This window comes from Fistularia commersonii, chromosome 29 (assembly GCF_037954325.1).
Source record: "Fistularia commersonii isolate RoL2024-O1a breed Wild chromosome 29, RoL_Fcom_v1.0, whole genome shotgun sequence".
In the NCBI taxonomy this organism is placed as follows: Eukaryota; Metazoa; Chordata; class Actinopteri; order Syngnathiformes; family Fistulariidae; genus Fistularia; species Fistularia commersonii.
The window spans coordinates 4669626-4695048 of NC_141312.1; the positions used below are offsets into that span (position 1 = coordinate 4669626).

Genomic DNA, 25423 nt, shown 5'->3' on the forward strand with positions numbered 1-25423 from the left:
GAACGGATGAATGGACTTCCGGAAAGGCGGAGCCCTTTTCCGGCAGCTGCCTGTGATTGGCTGAGCAGGCTCCGCAGGCAATTTGGCGGAGGCGCACCTGCACCTGTGACTGATGCTCGGCGGAACTGTGATTGTAGTCTTCTTCCTTTCCCCCGCCCGAAAACGAAGTTTACATTAAAATACGGATTTATTTGGATAGCTTCCTCATTTAAGGATTACGGTGAGTAAAGATACATTGTATTTCGTCTTTGGAGACAGTTCAGTCCCACGTTTTCGTTTTAACTTAAGTACCAAACAGTTCGAAATGCGACAGTTCTATATAGGCGAATTTCCCTCTTAAATCTTTCAGTTTATGAATTTGTGTTTGCGTTTTTTATTTTGCAACTATGGTGTCTGTCAATCGTATTACACCTTCATCGGTCCTTTGTGATTTTAAATAGCATAAAGTTGAAATCGAAGTGATAGTGTACTTGAATGTAGGCAGAGATGTCAAACTAAGGAGAGAATGCTTTTGTGACCTTTAGCTTTTAAAAAATCTCTTATCGTGTATTATCATATTGAGGGAGGAAATTAAAAAAAGGAACACTATACTTCTGCAGGAAGTCTTCCTCAGCTTTATAGCTTATGCGAGAGCAAAAGGTGAGAACAATAAAACCTTTTTTTGACAGGGAAGTTGCAAAGTGATGGTTTGTGTGCGTTGACATTATTTCTATCTGAAATATGTTGACAAAGTTAACTATTCTTTTTCAATTCTGTAGAAACTCATGCAAGAAAATAGGCCAATAGAAAATCAATATTATCACCCCCTGTTCTGCTCAGCTCAGTGTGAGGCCTTCAGATGTCCTTCAAAAATATTGCTCAGTTGTAAAATCCAAATATTTTCAATTAAAAAGGAAACACCAACAACAAATGGGGACAAAGTGATTCATAAATATAGATTAATCAATCATGAGAGAGAGAGAATGAGAATGAGAACAACTTTATAAATCCCGAAGGAAATTGTTGTGCCAGAGTTTCAAGTAAAAAAACATAACAGAAATAGGAAGGATAAGGAAGAATAAGAAATATAATGAAAATATGAATTGACTAACTGTTAGCAGTAACTACAAAGATTATCCTCCTTATCATGTCAATTTATGAAAAATATGTGGCCATTGAATATGTTTGCAGGTATTAAGAAAGTTTTATTCTTATTAAAGAGGTCAGGAGATGACTGCTCAATGAGGGAGTCATTAAGAGATTGCTGGCAGATAGAGAAGTGCACTGATGCCGATTTTAAAGAATCAGGCAGTCATGCAGGGCTGTGGTATCTTCAGAGGAATAAAGTTGAGCTGTATAATGAAGGTCCAGGAAAGAGTAATGGAAGCTTGATGAAGGGCAGAGGTGAACAGATGTGAGAAGCAGTATGGTTTCATGCTAAGAAAGAGGACTACAGGTGCAGTATTTGCTCTGAGAATATTACGAGAGAAGTAGTGAGAAGGTCAGAGGGAGCCGCATGATGCATTTGTGGATGTAGAATAGGCATTTGACGGGATGCCGAAAGCGGAACTGTGGTACTTTATGAGGAAGCCTGGAGTGGCAGAGAAGCATGATAGACTGGTGCAGGACATGTATGACAGTGGCGAGATGTGACAGAGGAGTTCAAGGTGGAAATGTTTCTGCATCAGGGATCAGTTCTGAGCCCTTTCTTTTTGCAGTGGTGATGGGCAGGCTGACAGATGGGCTTAGAAAGGAATTTCCATGGGCTATGATGTTTTCAGATGATGCTGTGATGTAGCGAGAGCAGGGAAGAGTTGGGGGGGGTCTAGTGAGGTGGAGGTATGTAATGTGTGATAGAGTATCAACAATAATGAGAAATAATGAGAGGAAAGGATGAACAAGACACTGGTGAGTCAGACCTGTCATGTTGTCTGGTTTAGAGAGAGTGGCATTGAGGAAGACACAGAAGGCAGAGGTGGAGGTAGCAAGGATGAAGATGAAACTCCTTATTTTTTCCTTTTTTTTAATTCTGTATAGATGATTACATACAAAATAATGTCAGTGCATCTCTATGATCATTTATCATATAAAGTTGAAATAAAATGCAAAAAAAAAGTCAATATTTAAATTACAATTTTCATTTTGTTCCATTTACATGATACTGAGTTGGCCCGTGCATAAAAATTAATAAGGAATGTGGCCCGCCAGCCAAAATAATTCCCCCCCCTCCCCTAACGAAGCCTAGCGGTTGACCAAAGAGGAGATATACGGAAGGAGCGAAAGAGTACATGAAGTTAGTTGGCGTGAGAGGGTCCGAATAGGGTTAGACGGAGGCAGATGACTGTGTTGATACCTGAGGGGGAACCGCTGAAAGGAAAAGAGTTGACTGCGAATCTATTGTGGTTTTAAAGGAGGTTATTTGGTTATTTAATTTCCTTGTTATTGTTTTATTTAGGACATTACAATAGCACACACACCAAACACACCAAACATACAGGTGGATGGCAAATTTGCTTCTCATCAGACGACGGCACAGTATTTTTAATAATCGTTACTAGCTGTTCTTTGGGAGAGCCTGTGGAGTACATTTAGAAAGTCATTCATTGATTACTTCATCTTCTCTTGAAAAACTGTATATTTCTACATTTCTGACTCCCAACAGAGAGCTTTATGCAAACGTGGCTCTCGTCCTCTCCTCATATCTGGAGTTGAGGACTTCAGATGGAGGAAGAGCAGATGTTCAAGCCTGTTTCTCCTCTTAACTGTTCCTCCCAAGACTCAGCCCCTCCCATCCAACATGATGCCCAGGAAGATGTCAAAGCTTGTCTTTTTATTCCCCCTGTGTGTGCTAATCCTTTCCCATCACCAATGCCAACAACACTATTACCCCCTCCCCCTCCCCCTGCCCCTCCGCCACCTCCACCTCCACCTCCGCCTCCACCTCCACCTCCACCGCCACCCACTCTACCTACTGATCCCCCACCACCACCTTTTGCCACTCGTAATGGTCTGCAACGCTCCATGAAGAAGCTCAACTGGGATACTATTCCAAGCCAGCGTGTCATGGGCAAACTAACAGTCTGGACATCGAATCGGCCTCAAAGAAACCTGGTGCTGGATATCCAGAGTATGGAAGAGCTGTTCAGCCATGTCGACAAGCGAGCGTCTCTGCGCAATCCAAAGAGCGCTACTTTCAGGAAATGCGAAGGCATGGACCTTTTTTCACAGGAGCCCCAGGTAGATGTCTGTGGTTACACCCACACCCTTTTATTTTCCACTTATTTCACACTAAATACAGTTGTGGAGGAAGTACTAAACTCACGGAAGTCTTTGTTTTCAAGTTCTGCACTAACCATGACTTTGATGGGGTACTTGCAAAGTCTAGCAACTGATGGAAATGTTTTACTTTCTCAAAGTTAAGCGGTTTTATTGTTGAGTATATGTTTCTTACTTCAGTCTAATAATTGTTTGTACTTTTGTGTATTAGGTCACTATTCTTGACTCCAAAAAAAGTATGAATATTGGAATCTTGCTGAGGCATTTCAAGAGGTAAGGACTGTTGAAGGACCAGTTCAGAGCACGGGTGAAAAGAGAACCCTAAAACCATTGTGTGTCAGAGTTTGATGTTTAGTTAATAGCCACAATCTGTGATATGTTGCAAATACTGCAAGCAATGCAATGTAGATGAAGCAAGTGGCATCCAGCTAGCTGTGGTGAATGACTTGCCTCAAGGAGGCAATACATTTCTTTTATTTGTTTTATGAAGACACCCTAATGTGGGCCTGAAAGATAGCAAGACATCTTATCTTACTTATGCATAATTATAATAATGATAACAACGATAAGAATAATAATAAATAATGTGAGTATTTAAGCAACGATTGATCAATGCTGTGTTGTCTCCCTCCATAGACCAGTGGGAGAAATGGTGCAGGATATCTGTCAAGGGAACTGGCTGAATTTTGGAAGTGGCAATCTTAAAGAGCTCTGCAAACTTCTGCCAGAAGAAAGAGAGGTATTAGCTTCTCCACCACTTTTAACAACAATGTAGCCCTTGCATAATAGAATACTTTTAAAAGCCTGATTAACATATTGTCACATCAGAAGTCAAGTTTTAAGTAAGTCTAAAGTATCATTCAATTTCATCAGCCTAGTGATATTTTTTCTCTATCCGAAAGAGATGTAAACGTTTACAATTGTCAGTAAATTAGCAAAGTTGCAGTTTGTATGACCGTTAACCGTTATCAGAAATCACTTGTACGTTAATTTCTCTAATCATTTCATAAATAAAATTCATATGGATTGCTGTTACATATTTATGGGTGACCTGAGCGGGAGCCAATACTCAAATTGTGAATGTGCAGGTGAAGCAGTTGCTATCGTTCAGCGGTAACCTTTCCCTGTTACCTGAGGCAGATCAGTTCATGGTGCAGCTCGTCAAAGTGCCAGGGTGAGTCTGCTGCTTTTACTGAATTTGGAAAGCTGAATGACATTTGCCTTATTTAGAATCTGCTCAATGTACAGTCTTCCCTCCGAAATCACTACATGAGCCTTTTTAATTCAACATTACCGCATTTGATTTTAACCATTTCAAATATTTTTTACTGTGCGCTTTTATAGGTATGATGAAGCCTATTTTATACCATCTCTCTGTTTTGACTACTTATTTTGTTCTGTCTCTGGGGTCCCCAGCCATGCTCCTTCACAGTCTCTTGGCATCTTAATTTAACAAGAACTTAACCACAGCATTTTCACAACATAATATTCAGAACGGTGATCAGAATTGTTTGAAGAAGTGTCAACTATGCACGTAAACTTTTACTGCTGTTTGAACTTTTCTTTAAATACTATCACTTGTCAGAGCAAGTGTAATAATTTGAAAAAATAAAAGTTTTTCCTCCGCTTATTGTAAAATATATATTTAGAGTCTGTAGAATGAGGTCACGTACTCAGTTGAAACCAGATGTTTACATGCACTGTTCCAATGCAGTTCAGATTACCAAATTACTATCTGCTAAATGCCAGAATAATGAGAGACTGCTTTTTTTAATTGTTTACATACATTGAGATTACTATGCCTTGAACCAATTTGGGAAAACCAAGCTTTGGAAGCCTCTGAAAAAAGGAATAGCAAAAGGAAAATTTATGGTTTCAACTACATGATTGAAAAAAAAAAAGTTTATGTTGACAGTTTTTTTTTTTTGCAATATGTTAGTCTACTTAATAATTATGTCTTGATTTATAGATTATGAATACACTGTAGTTGTATTCAGAGAAAAATATAAAAAAAGGCTGAAATTCAAAAAATGAGACTGAATGTAATTTGTCAGTGGCTTCTCTTCTCTGTTAGAAATCCCATTTCACAGGTGCTGGATTTAGTAGAAGAATCTCTTATTTTGGTGGCAAAAACGATATAACACAATGGTTAAAATCAGAGGCTTGTATAGAATTGGGTCTAATGTTTGAAACAGCCCATTTGTAACCCTTATCACCTCACTGCAAAAAATTATACAGCAAATTGGCCTTTCCCGCAGTCACTATTCAAATCCGATGTTGCCAAAATTCAATGGGATGTGTCAGTTGTAGTACCTGAAAGCACTTGAGTCTTCAAACAAGGCAGAAAAGGGGGAAGCAGCAACAAATGTCAAAATTATCAGTTGCGTCCATGTTGTTGCTAATAGCTATGAAGAGCTCCTGAAATCCATGGTGCTGAGGGAGGAATTCTTTCCTTTGATGGAGGAGGTGAAGAACTGTGTCGCTGTCATGACTGAAGCAGCCAGTGGTAACACTACAAACTTTACTTTTAAACTTTTACTTTTCTATTAATGTCACATCATCAAAAGTAAAAGTCTGCCTTTTTGTTCTCCTGCTCAGAGCTGCTGGACTGTGATGACCTCCACTCGGTCATTCGGCTCGTCTTAAAAGCAGGAAATTACATGAATGCTGTTGGTATTTTTCCTTCAGAATTGTTCTTTTATGAATTTAACTTTGTAGTTTCTGAATTTTGGTTTCAACTGATGCGTTAGCAATCATTCAAATGTTCGCTTTCTCAGGGTAGCTACAGTGCTAATGCCATCGGTTTCAGGATGAGTTCTCTGCTCAAACTGGCAGACACCAAGGCTAACAGGCCTGGAATGAACCTAATGCATTACGTTGCCAAGGTAAGGGGACCATTTGGATTGAAACTTACTGAAATAAATGTTGAGATTCGGTGAAAGCATAAGTGCTCTTTGATTATCCGTTCACAGCAAGCAGAGGATATCGACACGGAGTTGCTCACATTTCCCACCCAGCTTGCACACATCGGGAAGGCATCAAGGTTGCTGTTATCAGTTCCACTGTCTGTTTGCTAATTTAGTTAGAAGTTCATTTTGAATCTGACTTATATATATTAGCTGCATGCTTAACTTATATATTTTTTCCATACCTCAATAGCATGCAAATGTGAGTGTTGTTGACCGTTACAGAATCTGCAAGGAGGAGGTAATCACAGACTTTGAGAGAGAATTGAAGAGGATCAAGGAAGTGAAATTGTACTCAAGCAGACATCCTGTTCTTGCCGATCAAATGGGGAATTTTCTGATAGTTAGTGGGCCCCTGCTATTTGACCAAATATTTCACAAAATAAATGCGCTAATTTAACCACCTGGATTATTATGACCTTTTGTGTTTTTAATTTCTCAGAGAGCTGAGGTGATGCTGACTGATTTGGAATTTGCCATTGAAGAGTTAAATGTGCAGAGCGATGCAGTTGCAGAATATTTTTGTGAGGACCCAGCCACGTTCAAACTGGAGGAGTGCTGCTCCATCTTCTATTCATTTTGCAAACGATTTGACACGGCAGTAAAAGTAAGCGTCAAGAGACACGTGGATCCACATCTGTTTGCAAGACTTGATCTGCATTATACATTGGACTATGTTACATGTTTTTGTTCTGTTTTTGCATTGTATTTTACCAAAGCATATCCTTTTTTATCCAACTAAAGGAAAACCAAGAGCGAATGGCAGCGGAGAAAAGGCATAAGAGGAGCGAGAGTATTCGCTTGGCAGCCAAGCGCCGGTCTACGGTGTCGGGCACAGGATTTGAGTCTGTGGAGGACTCCTCTTGCTTAGAGTCAGCCCTACACAGCTTTCTGTCAAGTGTTCCAGAGGGTCTCAATAGATGCAGGAAAACCTTGCACCCCCCAGTCAGAGGGTGTCCATCTGAACCGAGCACTGCAATTGGTCTATCAGGAGATATAACCGAGATCCCTGAAAGCACGCAAGAGAGACAGGAGAAGAAAGCTCGAAAAGAGGATGGAGGGGACAAACTGGAAAAAAGTGAGGATGCTGACCAAAGCATCGAGGACGGAAGCATCGAGTCAGGCCCACCTGGTGGATCTGAAACAACTTGCAACACTCCCACTACCCCACATACGCCCCGCCCGAGAACCAGAGACTACTTTTTTGCCAACAATGGGGATATGGGCTCTCCGTGGACCATTCTGAGCCCTTTGACCTGTTCAGATGAAAGATACATACCCCAGCGAAACACGCAGAGCCCAAAATACCGATGCAATTCAATATTTGATGATGACCTTGAAGATGGCGTCTGGGAGAGTTGTGATCGCAATTTCTTCTACCGTCCACCATCCCCTAATTCTGTTCCAGACTGTCCCGGTAAGAGAGCTGCCTCGAAGGGTCCTTTACTGCGGTCCGTCTCAGTGGATGACACCAGGAAATCTTCAGCAACTGGCTTTCGACTGAGGAGCTTGCTCCAGAGAAGACTATTTCAAAGATCTTACTCCTCGGGCTCAAGGACAGAAAGCGTAAGCGCAGGAGAAGCCCGAGCCTGTTCGTCGGTTGGGAATGAGCCAGGGAATCGGGTCGAGGGGCCAGTGAACTACTGTGGCTTCATATCCTTCTTTCGCCGCTTTGGCAGCAAAAGTAAGCCTGGTGATGTGGAAGAACACAACTTCAGAGGCACAACCACCTAAATTGTAGGACAAAGGCTGTTAAAAATGAGATCGCTTTTATTCTTTTTTTTTTTTTTCTCTTACCTTCATTAATGCAAGGCAAAGGTGAACTTGCTTTGAACTGTGAAGGTTAGACTTTTGGGTGTCAGGCTACACTCAAAAGTCATAACATCTTTTTTTTTCTTTTTGTATTCAATAAATATCTGTAAAGTTTTAATTATTATTTTAGTTGTATATGGATTATTCACTTTATGGTGTCTTTTATTGCTAGTAAATCAAAACATGTCTTCTCGATCTTGGCCATGAGATCCTTTCTCGCCGATACCTAGTTTCTTGGCAGTGGCAGCTCAGGTTCCCGTACCTCCTTTCATTTCATCTATTATTTCTTCTGTCTGTCCTGCTGGCTCCAGTGCAGTTGTGAGCAAATGAGTTCTGACGTTCTCCCACCATAGATTATATATACAGAAAAAAATGTCCATTAGCTTTTAACCATGTTGTGATGTCACACAGAGGGCAAACTTCCCCTGGGGAACCAACACTGGGTCTGCCTGAATCCCTATCTTTTTTTTTTTGTTTTGTTTTGTTTTAAGATCTTTTTCTCCACTGTCTGCTTAGAGGCTTGGAATTCGGACAGAAAGTCATTTCCATTCATCGCACCCAGGCAACCGGGTTTGTTTACAACCATTCTGTTTAGCAGTTTTACACTGTAATTGTCTAGTGAAAAAAAGTCTCAGTACAGACTTCACTGTGGTTCTGTTGTCCTGCATCAGCCCTCCTCCTGGCAAGCTGTCAATGGGGACCTTTTCCGTTGCCTGGCATCTGAAATGAAAGAACATTTTTGAATAACATTTCAGAACCCTACCCACACTGAGTACATGAAAATGAAATTAAAAGTTCTTGCTGTCCTCCACAGCTGGAGAGAGGTCAAAACCAGGCTTGGAGTTTCCTTGTAAACCTCGAAGAGATAATAAGCCAGAGACTTGACGTGTCAGCAGTCGCTGACCTGTTTGAGGTAAACTGAGAGTTTCGCAGTACAATCAGCCCATTGTGACGGTAGAGTGAACCCTGGTTCTGCTCTGTCATGTGAAGCATCTCCAGGGGACTAGACGTGACCTGCCATCCTCAACAAGTTGCACTCTCGCCAGCACGCCATAGATCAGCTGCATTTCCCGGTGAAAGATGAGATAGCAGCATGAAAAAGAGACTTGAGGCGGGGCTGGGGACACTTGGACCCAGTGACAGAGAGAGAGAGAGAGAGAGGGAGACTTGCAGTTGTATTCTGTGAAAGTTGGGAACAGCCAGTTTTATGGGATGAGGGATTTGAAGAAAGGAAGCTGAGGTTTTGATGACACGGGAGTAGGACTATACAGGAGCAACGCTGAAGGACAACAGAGAAGAACAGAAACTTAAGTGACTAATATTGGACAATTCACATGGCAGCTTAACAGGACAAAAGGTAAATGAATATTCAGCACGTGTCAATTATGATTAATCACCATGTTTTGAAAAATGTTGAGCGGCAAAAGCTCAAAAAGCCTGTTAAATTTGTACTTTACTCCATGCACTTTTGTATTTTAAGCCAACACATCTGCTACTACAGCGAAGCAATTTTTTCCACTTCACAGCATCACGACAAGATCACACTGTAACGCAACTCTGGACTTAATCCACCATCACACTGTTTACAAGTGTGGCAGGATAATTAGATTTGAGGGTGCCGACCGAAAAATCCACTGAGATGTATGTCCGGGTTTTCATTCTGAATCACATTGAAGTTGTTCCGTGACACCCTGAAGCAGAGTTAAGTGTGTGTTATTCAATCTGCACAGGGAGTATGACTTCCGTTCAACCCGGGCCTTGGAGTTCTCTGGGAGATACTATGTTTAACCGGCGTGTAACACTTTATGAAAAGAGATTGCTGCACAAATTTGACTCCTAAACATATTTTAGTCTGTTACGCAATATTTTTTTCTTCCATCTGGAATGCAGAAACGGTGTTGTTGAAGCTGATCTGCATGGACTGTCCCGTGAAAATGGATGCACTTGCAAAACAAAAGGGAAGGAAGACTCAGACATGACATAAAAGTATGTGTGTGGACGTTTCCTCCTGCACAGTGAACCCCACTACCCGTAACCAATAGTCAATAAATGACCCCGACGTGATTTGAACACGCAACCTTCTGATCTGGAGTCAGACGCGCTACCGTTGCGCCACGAGGTCCTGTCACAAGAGAAAATGACAAACTAATTTCACAATATTTACCAGGGACTCCACGCACCTGTGCACACTAAGTCAACAAAAGAACACCAAGGAGCCACTAATACTTGCTGCGTTTTATTTTCCTTACTTGCTCTATTCTTTCATAATTTCCAATATTCATCATGAGATGGCATTTGCTTTTAAACGCATGCAAAACATTCATCGTGCGATTATTTACCCCAAACTGCTCCACCATAAATCTATCGCTAGGTGGTGCAATCGTGTCGTTTGGTGTCCCGCCATGCACTTCACCCCTGGTTTCTGCGTGGACCAGAACCTACAAGTCCTGGAATAACACGTGTATAGTAATTCAGTTAACAAATTCTTATGACAAATCAATAGGAAATTATGTCAGTGAGGTGCAATCAATGATTTTAGTTTAATCAGTCAAAAGTGAGTAATGTAATGTAAAAAAAAAAAAAAAAAAATTAACAATACATACTAAGTTTGTACACACGACCACTGTCATCGAGCCTGTTTACTAAATGCATTTATAATTTCCCCAGGTGTTTTCAGGATTTCCACCCGGGGCTCATCTGGGAGATATCGACCCTCTCACCTGAACCTCTCGGTCTGCGGTCTCAGCAAGATGGACGGGTAAGTTAACACCGGAACACCGGCCGCTCTGGTTTAGGACGCAGTCGGTGAAAGGTTTAAACATCATTGCTTGGGTGCGCGGAAATAACAGCCGTGTCTCACAACACACCTGCAGGATCGGCCTTTTGGATATTTGTTGCGACACTGGGAACATGCACTTTCCCATCAACTATGTTTAAAACATTAACAATTAATCAAATTAAAAAAAAACACAAACAACCTTCTGGCATTCTAATTTGAGCAATTAACATTTAAAAGGTAAAGCTCAAACATTCAACTGCATTAACACGACACACCGGGCCCGTGGGATGCTTCAAATCACAGGGTATTGATTTTCGTGCCACTTTAGCAACAAGAACTGACAATAATGTGTGCAGCCCAGTCGAGAACATACAAGCACTTAAAATGAAAAAGGGGTAGACTTTGAAATATTCATTTATTATTCCTTTCTTTTTTTTGTGTCAGCAATTGCTGTGATAGTTACAGTGCTCAAATAATCCATGTAACAAACATTAAAAAAAACAAAACATATTGCCATAAATAAATCAAGCAGCAAGTTCCAACAATAGTGGAATGCTACTTTAATTTGATGAACATTGTATTTTTCATATTTTGCCATTTGTTGATGAATTATCTCACAGTGCTCCCTACAATCGCAGTGAATGAATAGCCCCACCGCTTTTTTAAAAGCTGCGCAGAGACCAGCTTTTATGATTTATAGAAGCTAACTGGACTGTTTCACAGAGGGAGAGAGCTAGGGAGGGAGCAGCCATCTGCATGTTCTGCTGCATTGGATGCAGTCTCCATGGCAACATGGTGCTCCCGCAGCAAAATCCTGAGAAGACGGTCTGGTCCCCACCCCCATGCACACACACACACACACACACACACACACACACACACACACACACACACACACACACACGTACATACACACAGGCAGTCCACACACTCATGCAAAGAGAACAGCGCCCATGCCTCCACTGTCCTCACATACTTACATCTTTCAAAACCACCTCAGTATCAATGCCCATTTTTGCATGAATATTCTGCTTATGGGAGACAGTCACTTTTTTTTTTTTTTGTTTTCTGTAATAGAGAGCATGAACATTTATTTACTACCCAACCCCCTGTATCAGTCTGTCAGTCTCCCAAGATATTCCCTGTTTTTTCCCTGCTGGTTTCATTTTTAATATGAACCCTTGCTGTTCTTCTAATCAGCGTGAGCACAAACTCTTTGTGGGGGAAAAGATTGTTCTTTGATCCATACACTGATCAAAAGTCTACCTATATTTCCATTTTGACTTTCTCTTTTTTTTATTGAATTTGAAATGAAGAGGAAAAATCTGAGAGAAGCGAGACAGAGAGAGAGAGAGAGAGAGAGAGAGAGGAATGGGACAGATAAGCAAGAGTGAGTGCAGAAATTAAAAATCCCTGTCTCTTTGTTGCCATCTCCCTTTCACTCTGCTCATCTCTCCCACCATTGGACGATCCAACCTCCTCCCATTTTCACACCAGCCTGTCAGCTTGTACAATCTCTCTGTGTCTCCTGCGTCCTAAGAGCCCCTTTTCCTCTCTCCCCCGGAGTCGTTTGCCCTCCTGCTCGAACACCCATACATGATTTTAAAGCCGGATCGCACACATACACACACACATGCACGCACACACTTTCACACACACACCTTCTCCTTGTCTATCTTCCGCTCCGACTGAGGTGAATTTTGCATGGGCCATGTTGGGTTATGTGGATGGATATTTTCGCCTCAGGAGGAGAACATGCTGAAACTTCCTTGTCAGCAAAGCAGTGTAAGTAAATCTTTTATCCCTGATACTCGCCTTGTAATCTTGGCCCTTCAGTTCCTTCCTCACTGTGAACCAACACCACTTTACCTTCCATCCCTCACTCTTCTTCCCTTTGTAGCCTTTTCTCTCCTCTCATGTCCTCATCCTCTGCATCCTTGTCTCCCTCCCACTGGGTAACACATACAGGCTCTGTTGTCTGTATACAAAAAAAAAAAAATGCTCCGGGCTATATGCTGGTTCATACACTCAAAAATAATCAGATAATATGTTGTGTTTGTGTACATGAAACTGCATGTGAAGCTGGCGGTGGTCAGATGATTGGAGAAATTAGGTATTCTTGTCACCTTTGGAAATGCGGCGTGGAAACAATATTGCAGACCGGGGGACTTTCAGGATAATCCACAGCTGCTTTATTCATCTTTTGTTGTTTAAAAAAAAAAGGATGAGCATGTAAAAGCTGAAAAAGAGCGAAATAATCCTCGAAGATATGAATTTAAGGCGAACAAGTGTCATACATTTTGGACATTGTAGATTAATTTCAAAGATCAAAAATAGCTAATAAACACTTATCTCATTGTTGTTGGGATTTATTGGACATGTTTACACTGCAATTTTGTAATTTTCAAGAACCATATAATAGTTCAAAACTAATCTGATAGTCATGAAACCTCAATATTAAATTCATGTGTAAAATTCAGTCATGCACTTATAACTACTTGTGTTGTAGATACTGAGTTTATGACACTGTAAGTAAATCTTTATTATATGTTTAGCTATAGTGAAGGGTCTCCTTGACATGAAAGGGCGAATGTAAGTACATTTAAGATGTGTGCTCTTGAAGACATATGTGCTTCTGCAAAACACCGGGATGACAGACAAAGGCATACTTATAAATGCTGAAATGGTGATATGGGGACACCTTGGGTCACCGCGGGGGAAGTGGAGACTGGTGGAGACTGGAATGTCCAGCTGGCATGGGAGGAATGTCACCGGAGCTCCACGGGCGGGGTGAGAGTCAGGCCAGGAGGGATTTAAACTCAAACATGAAAACACAATCAATGATTAGCCGAACGCTTTCGGTCACCGTGACTACCGGATGGACCGATACCTGGGTAACTGCGCTCCTTCGAGGTGTTGATGTTGATTACAAGGTTTAAAGCAGGCAGGTAATAGGAGTGTCCAAAGAAAGGAATGCCTTTATGAAATATGATATGGTTATTCTTATATTGAATTAACATTCCTCGTTATATCACTAGATCACTTACTGGCTATGAGTGGAATAAATGGTTCACACAATTCCTTTCCAGCACCATAAATAAGACTTATACTAATAATACTTGTTTCTCTTGCTGGATATGACAGGTGGTACTTGTGCGAATGTGTGTCTAGTTATATATAAATGTGTGATAAAGGAAGCCAATCGATTAGGTGAGAGCTTGTTTCAGGACTATGATTTATTCCCCAGACAACTACTCTCTCCATCGATTTATGATATCTTCAATTTAAAAAAAAAGTTTCCTGGACTTTGTTTCCTTTTTGGAGCCAAATTTGGACAACTTTGTACATTTATGAAAAATAATTCAGACAGCTCTATAATTTTACTTTAAGGAAGCATGTCACAAATAATGAAAGTAATAATGCTCTTTAAAACTGCACTTTCTTTATCCTGGGGGGGATGTGTGTGTGTGTGTGTTTTTTTTATTTTTTTTTTTATTAAAGAGTCCTGGAGGTCACATGATATGGAAAAAATGAGGAAAAACAGCTGAGGTATTTTTCTAGTGCTCAAGGTGGACACTCAGAGAACCAGATCTCATGGGGTTCATTTCTTTCTTAAGCCATTAGCAGGCTGATGTAACCTTGCTCTGTATGTAGCAAATGTATGCCACTATGGCATCCACTGTTAGCTGAGACCTCCACTCCGTCTGCTCCAGGAAACATACAAACAATACCTAAATATGTTCGGACTGTGGCTTGAAAAGAGAGTCAGCTGTTTTTGTCTTTTTGCAAATTTTTTTCACCGGCGGGCAAATGACTGGCGAGCTCTATGTGCAGGTCACATGTAGGGCAGATTATCTTGTTCATTTGCATTTTCAGTCAATGTGTTGTAAACAAGAATGGTAAAAAATCAGCCACATTTCCTTTCAACAACTGTCAGTTATTGCGAACCGTCATCTGGTCTGCACCGTGCTCTGTCACTGAGAAGAAACTCAGGAGACCAAAGACCAGGAATAAAAAATTGATAGCCCTTATTTTGTCAGAAATCATTATACCTGCATAATTAGCCCCCCAAGTGTACAGGCATGCTCTCTCGTGCCCTACCGAGCCTGTAATAGGTACTTTGCTGATAAGAATATGCACAATGACTTCTTAACCCACCCCTGGACCTGCATCAGTGCCAATTTAAATTTGCATGTCATTTTTGGGAAATTTGTCATGTACTCGGATGATTTAAAAGATTTATAGACTTCAATTTATAGACTTCTTAGACAAACTTATCATCATCATCATCATCATCTGATGCCGTGTACATATTTTACTGTAGAAATTGCCATAATAGATTAAATATTACAATTTTTGTTTGTCTATACGAATTATGGACAAGCAGACCTTTTAGCGTCTGTCTGTACTTAACTCACCTGTCAGATAGTGAGAGTAAAACAAAACACAAAGGTTCATTTGCAATTCTTCTAACGTTCACAAGTGCAACTTTGCTTCTTCATATCTTGTGATATTTTCTTTCTTTTGTTTTTTTTTACAAAGTAAGACGCTCCCATCATGTCTTAATGTGTGACATTTCATGGTTTCTCTGAACGAACGGATGGAGGTCATGAATAATGAATTGGTTGGAGGAACATGTTGCAGAGTGTCATGCATGGATTAATGGAGTAAATATATAAGTGCATGCTTGTGTTCTGGCATTTGGTCTTCAGGTTTTTCCTCTCCATCCCATTTACCTCTGTATAAGGCCTTACGTCTTGCAAGCACAGTGACTGAGCTGAGCGATGCTGTCAGATCATGTTGGATATATTTAGACAGATCCCTCAGGGAGGTGCTGTAATAGTATGTAATATTGTCCCATGTCTTCAGCATTTCATGTGACATCGCCGAGCATCTTTCCAGCCAAGTGCATTGATGTTCAAATACCAACCCTTTGTCATACTCACTGTGACTTATTTCGAAATTCAGTCAGTCAAATCGTTTTAGTATAAAGGAGTGACATGACTGATGGAAGATTCGACAAAAATTCAGTACAATAAAGAATTTTAAGTATACTGATTTGATGCCTTTGTAAAGAATGAGCAGGTTGTTGCTTTGTACATGGTAAATACTTTCAAATGGTTCGAACAACTATTAGCTTATTCGCTTTTTTATGTATCTTCACACATACGTAATGAATATTTCTAAGAGAATTCAAGAAATGAAATGGAACATTTCAGTCATTCACAAATTCAAACACCGAGGAACTTGTGGAGGAATTTTTATTTTTATTTTTATTTATTTATTTATTTATTTTATTTTTTTATTTTAATTTTTTATTGCAATGTGTTGGACTATGCGTGTCTGCTGCAGTGGAGCCATACATATATCATATAAGAAAAACTAGAGCATAAATGCACGCAAATATGTTTACAATATTTCTGCCTCCACTGTCATCTGAACTGACTCAGGCGCTCTTGGACATGCTTGGACGCGCACTTGTGTACAACATATTGGCGTTTCAGAATAAAAAGTAATGCCCACTGAATGGGTCTTCGTGCTGTGATTTTTATCGTGTATTTCGAATCAAAGCTACGCTGCCCCTGGGGAACTGTGACGTAACGCTGTCAAATGTTCACAGAATGCACATCCACAGTGGCTTTGCTCACAATATTGTTTATACTTGCATGATGAACTAATGTGTCAAGGTTATGCCTCAACAATTTCAAGCACAACAAACTCCAATTATAGCAAAAGACTTATACATTTTGCGAGGTTCCTGTGAGTGTATCATGATGTGTTACACCATTATATGGCATTATGTGATCAAATTAAGGATATACTCTTATAAGAAGTAAAAAGCAAAAGACTGTGATACAATAAAATTGCATTTTAGATGCAGATCTCTACTTCTTTTCTAAGGGAAGGTAAATGCTTGGTTACTTTGTTGTTGTTTTTCACTGACTCCTCTCTGTAGTCGATTTAGAGTTGTGTGTACTTCACGTGTGTGTGTGTGTGTGCTGAAGTGTTACCCCTTGTGTTAATATGTTGATAGGGGCGGTTAGTGTGACACATTCCTGCCCAGCTTGGCCCAGATCAGGCAAGGTGATAATTTTAGTTGTGCTTATGTCAGTCTGCCTCGCTGTGAGTGGACGTTGAAGTGAAGGGCTTGACAATCGTCATCCAATGATACGTCATCCTTGCCAGAGGAAAAGACACAGTAAATGTGTGTTGTTATCTTTTTGTCAGCAGACAGGCTTCCCTATTTTCCTACCCTGCCATCATGGTCGGCAGCACACTCTGTATCAAGTAGTCTTGAACTGGGTCTCACAAGTATAATATAAGAGGCAACCACTGGCACAATCTTATAATATTATTCAGATGCTCCTGTGTTGGTATCCAACTCCTTACACCCTTTTTTTTTGCTGCAATATATCATTATGTAGTATTTAGGTGTACTACAATTTATTGGTAAAAAAAAAAAATATCATATAATATGTTGCTTTTTATGCTTTGCTTCTATTTATCATTTACATGATAACATCGTCATCTAAATAAGGTTTTTGTATTTATTCTGTATTGTGCAAAATTGTTTTTTTTTTCATTTCGTATGGGAAAATTGTGGAACTGTATACAACGTTGTATATATATTTATACTATAAGTGAGTATTTCTTCCCACATCATATATATTACAAGGTCTATTTCATGATCTAATATCATTGTGCGTTCATGGTAGAAATTGAAGAACTGTACAAAATTACTGAGTAGTATATTTTATAAGGTATAATTGTATTGACAGTTTTCAAGAATTTGCATCATATTGTCAGGACTATCCCATACCTATCATAAATGCTTCCCGTACTCGCCTCAAACACCAAGCTTTATGACCCAGGAGGTCCGCCGTCAAAGGTTGAGAAACAGGAAAATCATGAACTAAATCATAAACTAAATATCTAACCAAGATTAACTTGGTAGTAGTAAATACTAGTAGTAAATGGTAGTAAATAAAGTAAATACTGTTCCTTTTCAAACTGCATTAAGTGAATGTGTGATGGAATAACATCTCACAAAGGCCACTGCCCAGCTCCAAGGGTTCAGCCAGAGACGACAAGATGTCATGTTATGTAATAAGTGTTTTTACTGTCAAACAGGCTCAATCATGTTTGATTTTGTTCTCTTAGGCTGTGTCACATACGCGGCCCTTCTGAGTGGTGTGTTTATTTTCTGAATACTCAGCTCTTACCAAATATTGAAAAACCCGCTGAGCGTTTAAACCAGGGGTGGGCAAACTTTTTGGCTCAGAAGCCGCATTGACTTTTAAAATTTGACAGACGGGGGCGGGTCACCGCAAGATACGGTACATGTATGTAAAATGAAAAAAAAAAAAAAAGGATTTGTGAACAGTACATATCAGACTCATCTGACATTTGCTTTGAAAATAAAACCAGTTTGCTTTTGAAAGCTCTAACGTTTGCTTGTATTTCATGCTCAAACCATTTTTTCCCTTGTAGCTTCTCGTCCAGCTCATCATGTGTCAGTATGTCCACAGTAAAGGCTAAATCATAAAGCTAATCTGACATTCAGCTCAGGAAAATTCTCAAGTGTTCTCCAGTAACTTCAAAAATGAAATAATCTCGTGTTTGAGCTCCCACATTTATTGATCCAATCATTCACATCAAGTATGAATTCTGCACCAATCTTTGGCGGCCCAGATTTAAAAGACCAACGGGCCAGATATGGCCCGCAGGCCGTACTTTGCCCACCCCTGGTTTAAACTTACAAGGTGCTAGAAAAACACAAACGATGACGCGGGGGAAGCTGAAATACTTCATTTTTTCTTTTTTTTTATCTGATAACATCATTACGGTCTGGTTTCGTTACTCCAAGTGACACGAAATCAGCTGTTTAGCTCAGGGCCTCCATTCCCTCAGTTATTTAAAGAAACAAATTATTTCAGGATCAGCTCCTCTACCCTGTGGCACATGCTCCTCTTTCACTGCATGGTGCATGCTTTAGAATAAGGAAGTGGATGAATAACCTGTGTATTGTGTCTATCTATCTATCCTTCTACCTACCTAAAGAGAAGAAAAAAGACCTTTAGTCATAGAGTGCAACATCAGCAACATTTAATCTATCTATCTATCTATCTATCTATCTATCTATCTATCTATCTATCTATCTATCTATCTATCTATCTATCTATCTATCTATCTATCTATCTATCTATCTATCTATCTATCTATCTATCTATCTATCTATCTATCTATCTATCTATCTATCTATCTATCTATCTATCTATCTATCTATCTATCTATCTACCTACCTACCTACCTACCTACCTACCTACCTACCTACCTACCTACCTACCTACCTACCTACCTACCTACCTACCTATCTGAACGAGTTAAACAAGACAGTCAGTTGTTTCTCTTCATGGATAATTGTAATATTTGGACTATTTTTATGGAGGTGAAGGCTCTGTAAACACTCGGAGACCAAAATTAATAACTTGTGTTTATTTTTCTTTAATTCTTTAAAGTGCACGCACAAATGTTTGCGTACTCGCGCGGTTCATTTCTCCAATCAGTTATTTACAGTGTGAAGTAACTGCCACCGGCTAACGCTGAATATTTTTCTTAAATATACCGCAAAGCAGAAAAAATTGCAAGAGTCGATGAAAACCAACCCGATAGCCGCATCCTGTTTATTTTCCCAGTCAATTATATCAGTGCTTGAGCAGGCAGATTGCAGGTCAGTAAACCCGGTTAGAGTGGAACGCAACCATCTACAATATTATTAAATGCACTTTAATAATTCAATAACTCACGTTGGCAGATCATAATATTGGTTGTTAATGATGTCAATCAGAAGTCCTACCAACCATGAAAATCATGGCTGCATGTCACTGCTTTTACCCTTATTCCTTGGTAAACCCACATTTGTATATTTTTTTCCAACAAATGCAGCAGATCTCTCATGTTGAGGATATCAGACGGTCTTGGACCTCTGCATGTTTCCATCTTCTTTTTCAAGATTCTTATTTTCTCTCTGTCATTAAGTTCAATTTTAAGCCGGGCCGTTCTCTGCCGAGCCCACGTCCGAATCTCCGAAGACGCTGCTCTCACTGCAGTCAAGCCCATTTTCTCCGTTACTGTCGGCCATGTGGAATCTCTGAAAAATATGCCTTTTCCGGCTGCCACCTGGAACGTTAGCACGATGCTTTATTTAGCTGTTTTCTTCTTCTCTCCAGACTCTTGGACAAACATGTTTCCGTGAAGAAACAACAGGGTAGAATTCAGAATTATAAACAGCAGAAAGAAAACTATTTCCCATTATTTTGACTTGTGCAGAAATTGGCTGGAGTGCATGTGTAATAGACTGAAAGGTCATTTTCCAAAGCTGCTTTTTTACACATAAAGTAAGAGCATTTCTCTGCACATATCAGCAAATATAGTTTTGTAAGATCTTTTGTCCACGGTTTCAAAATCGATTTTTCAAAAATGGCTGACCTGGCATGGAAAAAAAAAGATTAATCTTAAAGTTTGATTTTTTTTCTTGTGTCATACCTTCTATTCCAACAATACTGACTAGAATATTAATTATGTAATGTGGACATACAATCATTTTTAATAGTTAAACACAGTTATTTGAAATTACTGTTTTTCTTTGACTTGCTTCTTTCAGTGCACACAATGTGTGTGTTAAGTAGAAAGCTCCACACACAATTAATGCTCACACACCTGCTCACCCCGAGGCCAGTCGTGGTGCAGACAGCTGGGAGTGACATGCTTCCTTTTAAAAAAAAAAGGACCTGTCAGTGTTTTTTTTTCTCACCCTATCAGTCACTGATGACAATTCTTGTCCAGGAGACCTTTGTATTTGTTTCCGTATTGACAGAGAACACCGGAAGCTTATTTGACGAAAGTATCTACACATTGGTAGTTAACTTTAAAACAAAGCCGGTGAATGTGGATTTGGGTCCTTCATGGATTTAGTTGCTGCAAAACATACGGTATTTCAAAGTTAGTACGCTCGCCAGCCAATTCCCATTTTTCCTATATTAGAATATCTGTTGTACCGCAATCCGTGAATATCAACCTTTGTAGCTTCTCTCTGGCGTCTGTCCAATCCTAGAGGTTATCTTGTGAACCAGGAACACCAGCGCTGTGATGGAGAACGTGAAGGGAGCACTGCAGAAAAACCACTAAAACATGGGGAGAATACACAAACTCCACTCAAAAATGAAGCAGGAGGATTTAATTGCAAATGCTGTTGTGAGCAGGACCAGTCAAATGTGTCCTTTGTGCCTTTAGATACTGTGGATAGTCAGGAGCTCGGGCTCATGGATTTACACATCCGCAGCATGTAGATCCTTCTCCAGTTTTTCTGACTCATCACTGTGATGTGGTCTTTTGGTTTTACTGTGTATGTTTCTGTGTGTGTGTGTGTGTGTGTGTGTGCTTGCGCGCGCACACGCCAACTAGAGGGATGTGCCTTCCAGTGGTGTGAAGCGGATGAGAAGTGATAGCTCTATATATAGATGTATATATATGTGGAGGCTTAAGACTGGACTATGCAGGAGAATGGCTTGCTGGGCATACTAATGAGTTCCATTGGCTGCTCTGCACACACACACACACACACACACACACACACACACACATATCGCACACACATAGTATATTATATTTTAGCAGTTTAAAAATCTTTGTCAAAGTTTATCTATACTTTGATCAATAAGAGAGGTGTAGAAAGTTTTCTGATCACGTGAGAATGTACAGGGAGACGCCTTTTCAGACTGTGACAATAAACATTTTAAATTGAAATTAAAAGTGAAATTGAGTAGTCTTATACTCTGACTGTTGATGTGTGTGTGTGTGTGTGTGTGTGCGTTAAAATCATCATATACAACTATAAGAGGACGGAGCTCATTTTAATCACATGGTCCTATTAGATTAAAATGGTGAAAGCATTTTGGCTAAAGGTGGGCATACTTTAAATGTCATTAGTTCACTTTTAGAAATAAAAAGAAACAAATAAGTGACAGATATTACTATATAAAATACATGATAAGGGAGGGCAGAAACCATATGTGTCATCAAGAATGGTGATATAACTTTCAATACAAATGCTTAATAAGTAGTTTTGTTGTTTTTTTTTAATGTGTTTTCACATGTCTTTTAAAGAGAGGAATAGTAGAAAGCCTGAGAGAAGCTGATCGGACGGCGTCGGGATGAAACAGGCGAGTGTCGTTGATGTGAGATGCTTTTAAGGTGACAACAATGTAAAGGCTTTGGCCCTCATGATGAAACCATTGTTTTAGTTCAGGTGTACTTTATGTGAGACTGTTGTTTGGAAAACTAAAAAGAAAACAAGCAAAAGGTCATGTCACGGTAGGTAGGTAGCAAGCAATGCATTAGCTTCTTTGATAGGTATGAATTATTCATGGCCTCAATACAACCTGATAAAAAAAAAAAAGTTAAAAGGTGGTATTAAAATCATGGAGCGGTCCGTTTGCAGGATAAACCTTATTCTCTGCGTGGCTCATCCGCTAATGCTGTACTTCCTGTTGCACCCAGTTATTGGGATTTTGGAAAGGTGTGCGTGGGCGTGGAGGAAGTAGGGCGAGAGGCGAGGGAGGAGCGATGACTGGACTAAATCCATGCAGATTATCCATAGATGCGTGTTTTTGTTTTTTTTTTTTGTCAGGGAATTGTCACCTCCTGCTCGAGATTAAACGGAGGACGTGGCATTTACCGGGTCGGTCGAGAACTCTTCCGGTGATATTTTCTTTTCCTTAAATTTTGAAATCATAATCCTCTTTATAGCGTCACATTTCATAATCTCTACATCGGAGTAATTTCTCAGCGAACAGAATAGGCAATTTATTTTAAAAAGGTGACCTCAATATTTATAGAACTTTGTGTACCCAAGCTGTACTGCATGCCGCCACTGAGCGAGTGTATACTTGACTGGCTAAATGTCAATGTATTTCTTCGGAACTGTTATTTAATGTCTGTTGATCCAAATAATCACCCCCGCAGCTGCTGTTTGGGTGAATTATTCAGAGCATTTCAGGACAAGCCTCGCGTCTAATCTACAGTTTTAAGCATCTGCACACAATCACTTTGAGAGCTTCAGAAGGGGTTCACCAAGCCTCTGCGCGAGGAGTTCGAGACCATTTCCATTTTTCCGCCCGAGATCTTTCCTCTTGTCCGTGGATCTGTTTCAGCCCGTACCACACACCCTCCCCGGCCAACACGAATTGCTGGTCCATGATGCAATCCCTCTTTAACAGCCCGTTTTAGGTTCCCAGCCAATCGGAGGTCAGCGGCGGGAGAATACCCAGTCAGCTCACGCTTGTAAACAGGGCCTGACAGTAGGAGGGACTTTCAATTTGAAGTCCCACCCTCTGTTGTCATCCCTGTTCAGCCTTTCTCTGCAATTGTGTGTGTGTGTGTGTGTGTGTGTGTGTGTCTGTGCATGTGTGTTAGGAAAACACAGTAAGGAAAAGGGAAAAGGAAGAGTGGCCAGGAGAGAGGCGAAGGGGGAGTAGGCGTGAGTGAGTGAGTCAGGGTGTGTGCTGTTTCTTCAGTTACATTGATTTAACATAGAGCTGCCATGGAACCTTATAGACAGATCGACTCCACGCCGCTGACAGTAGGTAGTCTTTGTCATCTCTCTGCGTGTCTGTCCACATGTACATGCGAGTGTGCGTGACTGACTCCAGAGTGGGTTGGCGTGTGTGTTTATTCAAGCTGTCAACAGTTGTTTTGTGCGATGCAGATGCGTGACAGTCAACAGGGTGTGCGAGAGGCCGATACTTTTGACTTGTTTTCCACGTCTTCCCGTCTCCACGGCCTCTCCGTGTGATTCTTTCCCCGCGTCCTCCTGTTGAACTGGCAAGAGGACGCGTTTTGGGGGCCGTGAGGATCGCTTTGTACAGTAAGGCACCAGCGGAGGTTTCGGCGCTGAGAGAGACAAAGAAAACTGTTTCTCTTGTGTTTGTTAAAACCCTGCGGTGAATAAATGCTTTGTGCGTTAACTCCCTGGGTGTTAACTGTCACACACAGACATGCTGCAACCAAGCACTTAGAAACACGCACGTGAAATCAGTTTTAATCACTGCAAATCCTGAAACGGTGGAACCGAAACCAGATTAACGTCAGGTTTGTTACTCTGTTCATAATGACCGAAAAGAATGATCAACCCATTTGGCGAGATGATAGATGTTGTCAGCTTTTCTTTATTTTTGAAGCTTTCCGCAGTTCCGTCTGAGCTCCTTTTCCGAGCTGCTGACTTTTATCAGCCGAACCCAATTTCCGAGTCCGCGCATCTTCAACGACTTTTTTGGAACTTGCATCCAAGTCTGACATTTTTACCGTCCATGGTTGCTTTAGAAACCTCAAAACTAGGCACGGGGGCCCGCTCGGGGGGTTTTCGTGGACATGAAAAGGGTCGACCAGCCATGCATTTGTGCATCATCAACGTTCCGCTCTCACAAACACGACTTGCTCGGCTCTTCTGTCATCGGACCGTGCGCGCAGCCTTTCTTCGAACCCGATTGTAAAGCTGAAAACGTACATCACGCAGGCATTAGCAACAAGTTTCAAGAATGTGCTCTCATTGTGATGGTTTCCCGACTCTTAAATCCAGTCAGAATATCTCTTGCGGATTCATCGGCGAGATTCATCTGGGTTTATGAAAAAATAATAATCTGCTGGGTCCCACTCGGTGAGATTTTGCCCTTAATAGAAATCAGAAGACAAATGTCCAGCCGCTTCCCTCATGAGCCATCCTGGGACCCCTGCTCTTATTTTAAGTCCACTGTCGTTGCTCTCTCGTCTGCTCGCTAATACATGTGTCTAAATTTAGACAGACGTCATCACAGAATGATGATATTAGTATCAGTGCGTGTCAGTAAAGAAAGCAAGTGAGTTCAAGGTCAGCTTTTTACTTTATTTGCCAAGACTTATATATATTATGTGTACCATAAATTACATAAGGTCGGCATATAATGTTTCCTTTCTCCATTTCCGTTTCTTCCCATTCTTTGACGAGGGTTTAATGCGGTTGATAGTCGCGGGATTGCGTTATCACATCATCCATTCTCCCTCGCTGTTTATTGCCTTCATCCTTCATTGCCATTCTCAGCCGAGTCTCCGGGCCCTTCTCATCGCCCCCCTCCGATGCCATCCCTCCTTTTTAATCTTAGACCTACCTTCCCGGACCATTCTTTTCATCTTTCTCGTTTCTTCACTGAATCCCAGGCGGCCGAAGTCCAAATCCCTCCCCGGCATCCTGTCTGGGTCTGCACGAATCTCTAATTGCCGTGTGTAATATCCACCGAACCAATAGCAAAGAATGTTCTTCACCGTGTCCGAACCCGCTGCCTGGAAGTCCTGGACTCTGCAGATGCAAAAAGCATTTTTGTCCTGGAATACATCCAGATATGTCAGTGTTGTGGAGGGGAGATTGCTGCTCTCTTCAGCTGTAGAGTGAAATTATCGTCTATTTCGGTGTAAAACAAGGGCTACGGTGCCAGAAGGTAGGACAGTGATATCATGATGTCACAATTGCTACCATCAGAGTTGCTCTCCGAGTGTGTGCGCTTCTCATTTTCTATAAAAA

General features: G+C 40.7%; 2 protein-coding genes and 1 non-coding gene across 8 annotated transcripts in view; 2 read left to right on the forward strand and 1 right to left on the reverse strand.

Moving 5' to 3' along the window:
- Positions 1-1214: 1214 nt before the first annotated feature.
- fhdc3 (FH2 domain containing 3) lies at positions 1215-8039 on the forward strand. Its single transcript, XM_086177223.1, has 12 exons — positions 1215-1235; positions 2890-3216; positions 3467-3528; positions 3892-3994; positions 4344-4429; positions 5661-5761; positions 5854-5924; positions 6033-6140; positions 6228-6298; positions 6447-6564; positions 6664-6828; positions 6966-8039. Exons 1-12 carry the CDS (start codon positions 1221-1223, stop codon positions 7953-7955), a joined length of 2217 nt encoding a protein of 738 aa, XP_086033349.1. The 5' UTR covers positions 1215-1220; the 3' UTR covers positions 7956-8039.
- A 1210-nt stretch (positions 8040-9249) lies between these two features.
- The window catches only part of trim3b (tripartite motif containing 3b), a 33779-nt gene continuing 17605 nt past the window's right edge, over positions 9250-25423 (forward strand). For 2 of the 6 annotated variants that reach the window (XM_086176597.1, XM_086176602.1), the window contains exon 1: positions 23238-23452. The gene's annotated coding sequence lies outside the window, so the exon portion shown is untranslated. Of the gene's footprint in view, positions 9391-9923; positions 10020-10700; positions 10792-12374; positions 12598-23237; positions 23457-25423 lie in introns of those variants that run through there. The other 4 variants (XM_086176598.1, XM_086176600.1, XM_086176599.1 and 1 more) reach the window with 4 other exon arrangements.
- Positions 10084-10155, reverse strand: trnaw-cca (transfer RNA tryptophan (anticodon CCA)). The gene has a single exon. It is a non-coding gene; the product is annotated as a tRNA-Trp (tRNA).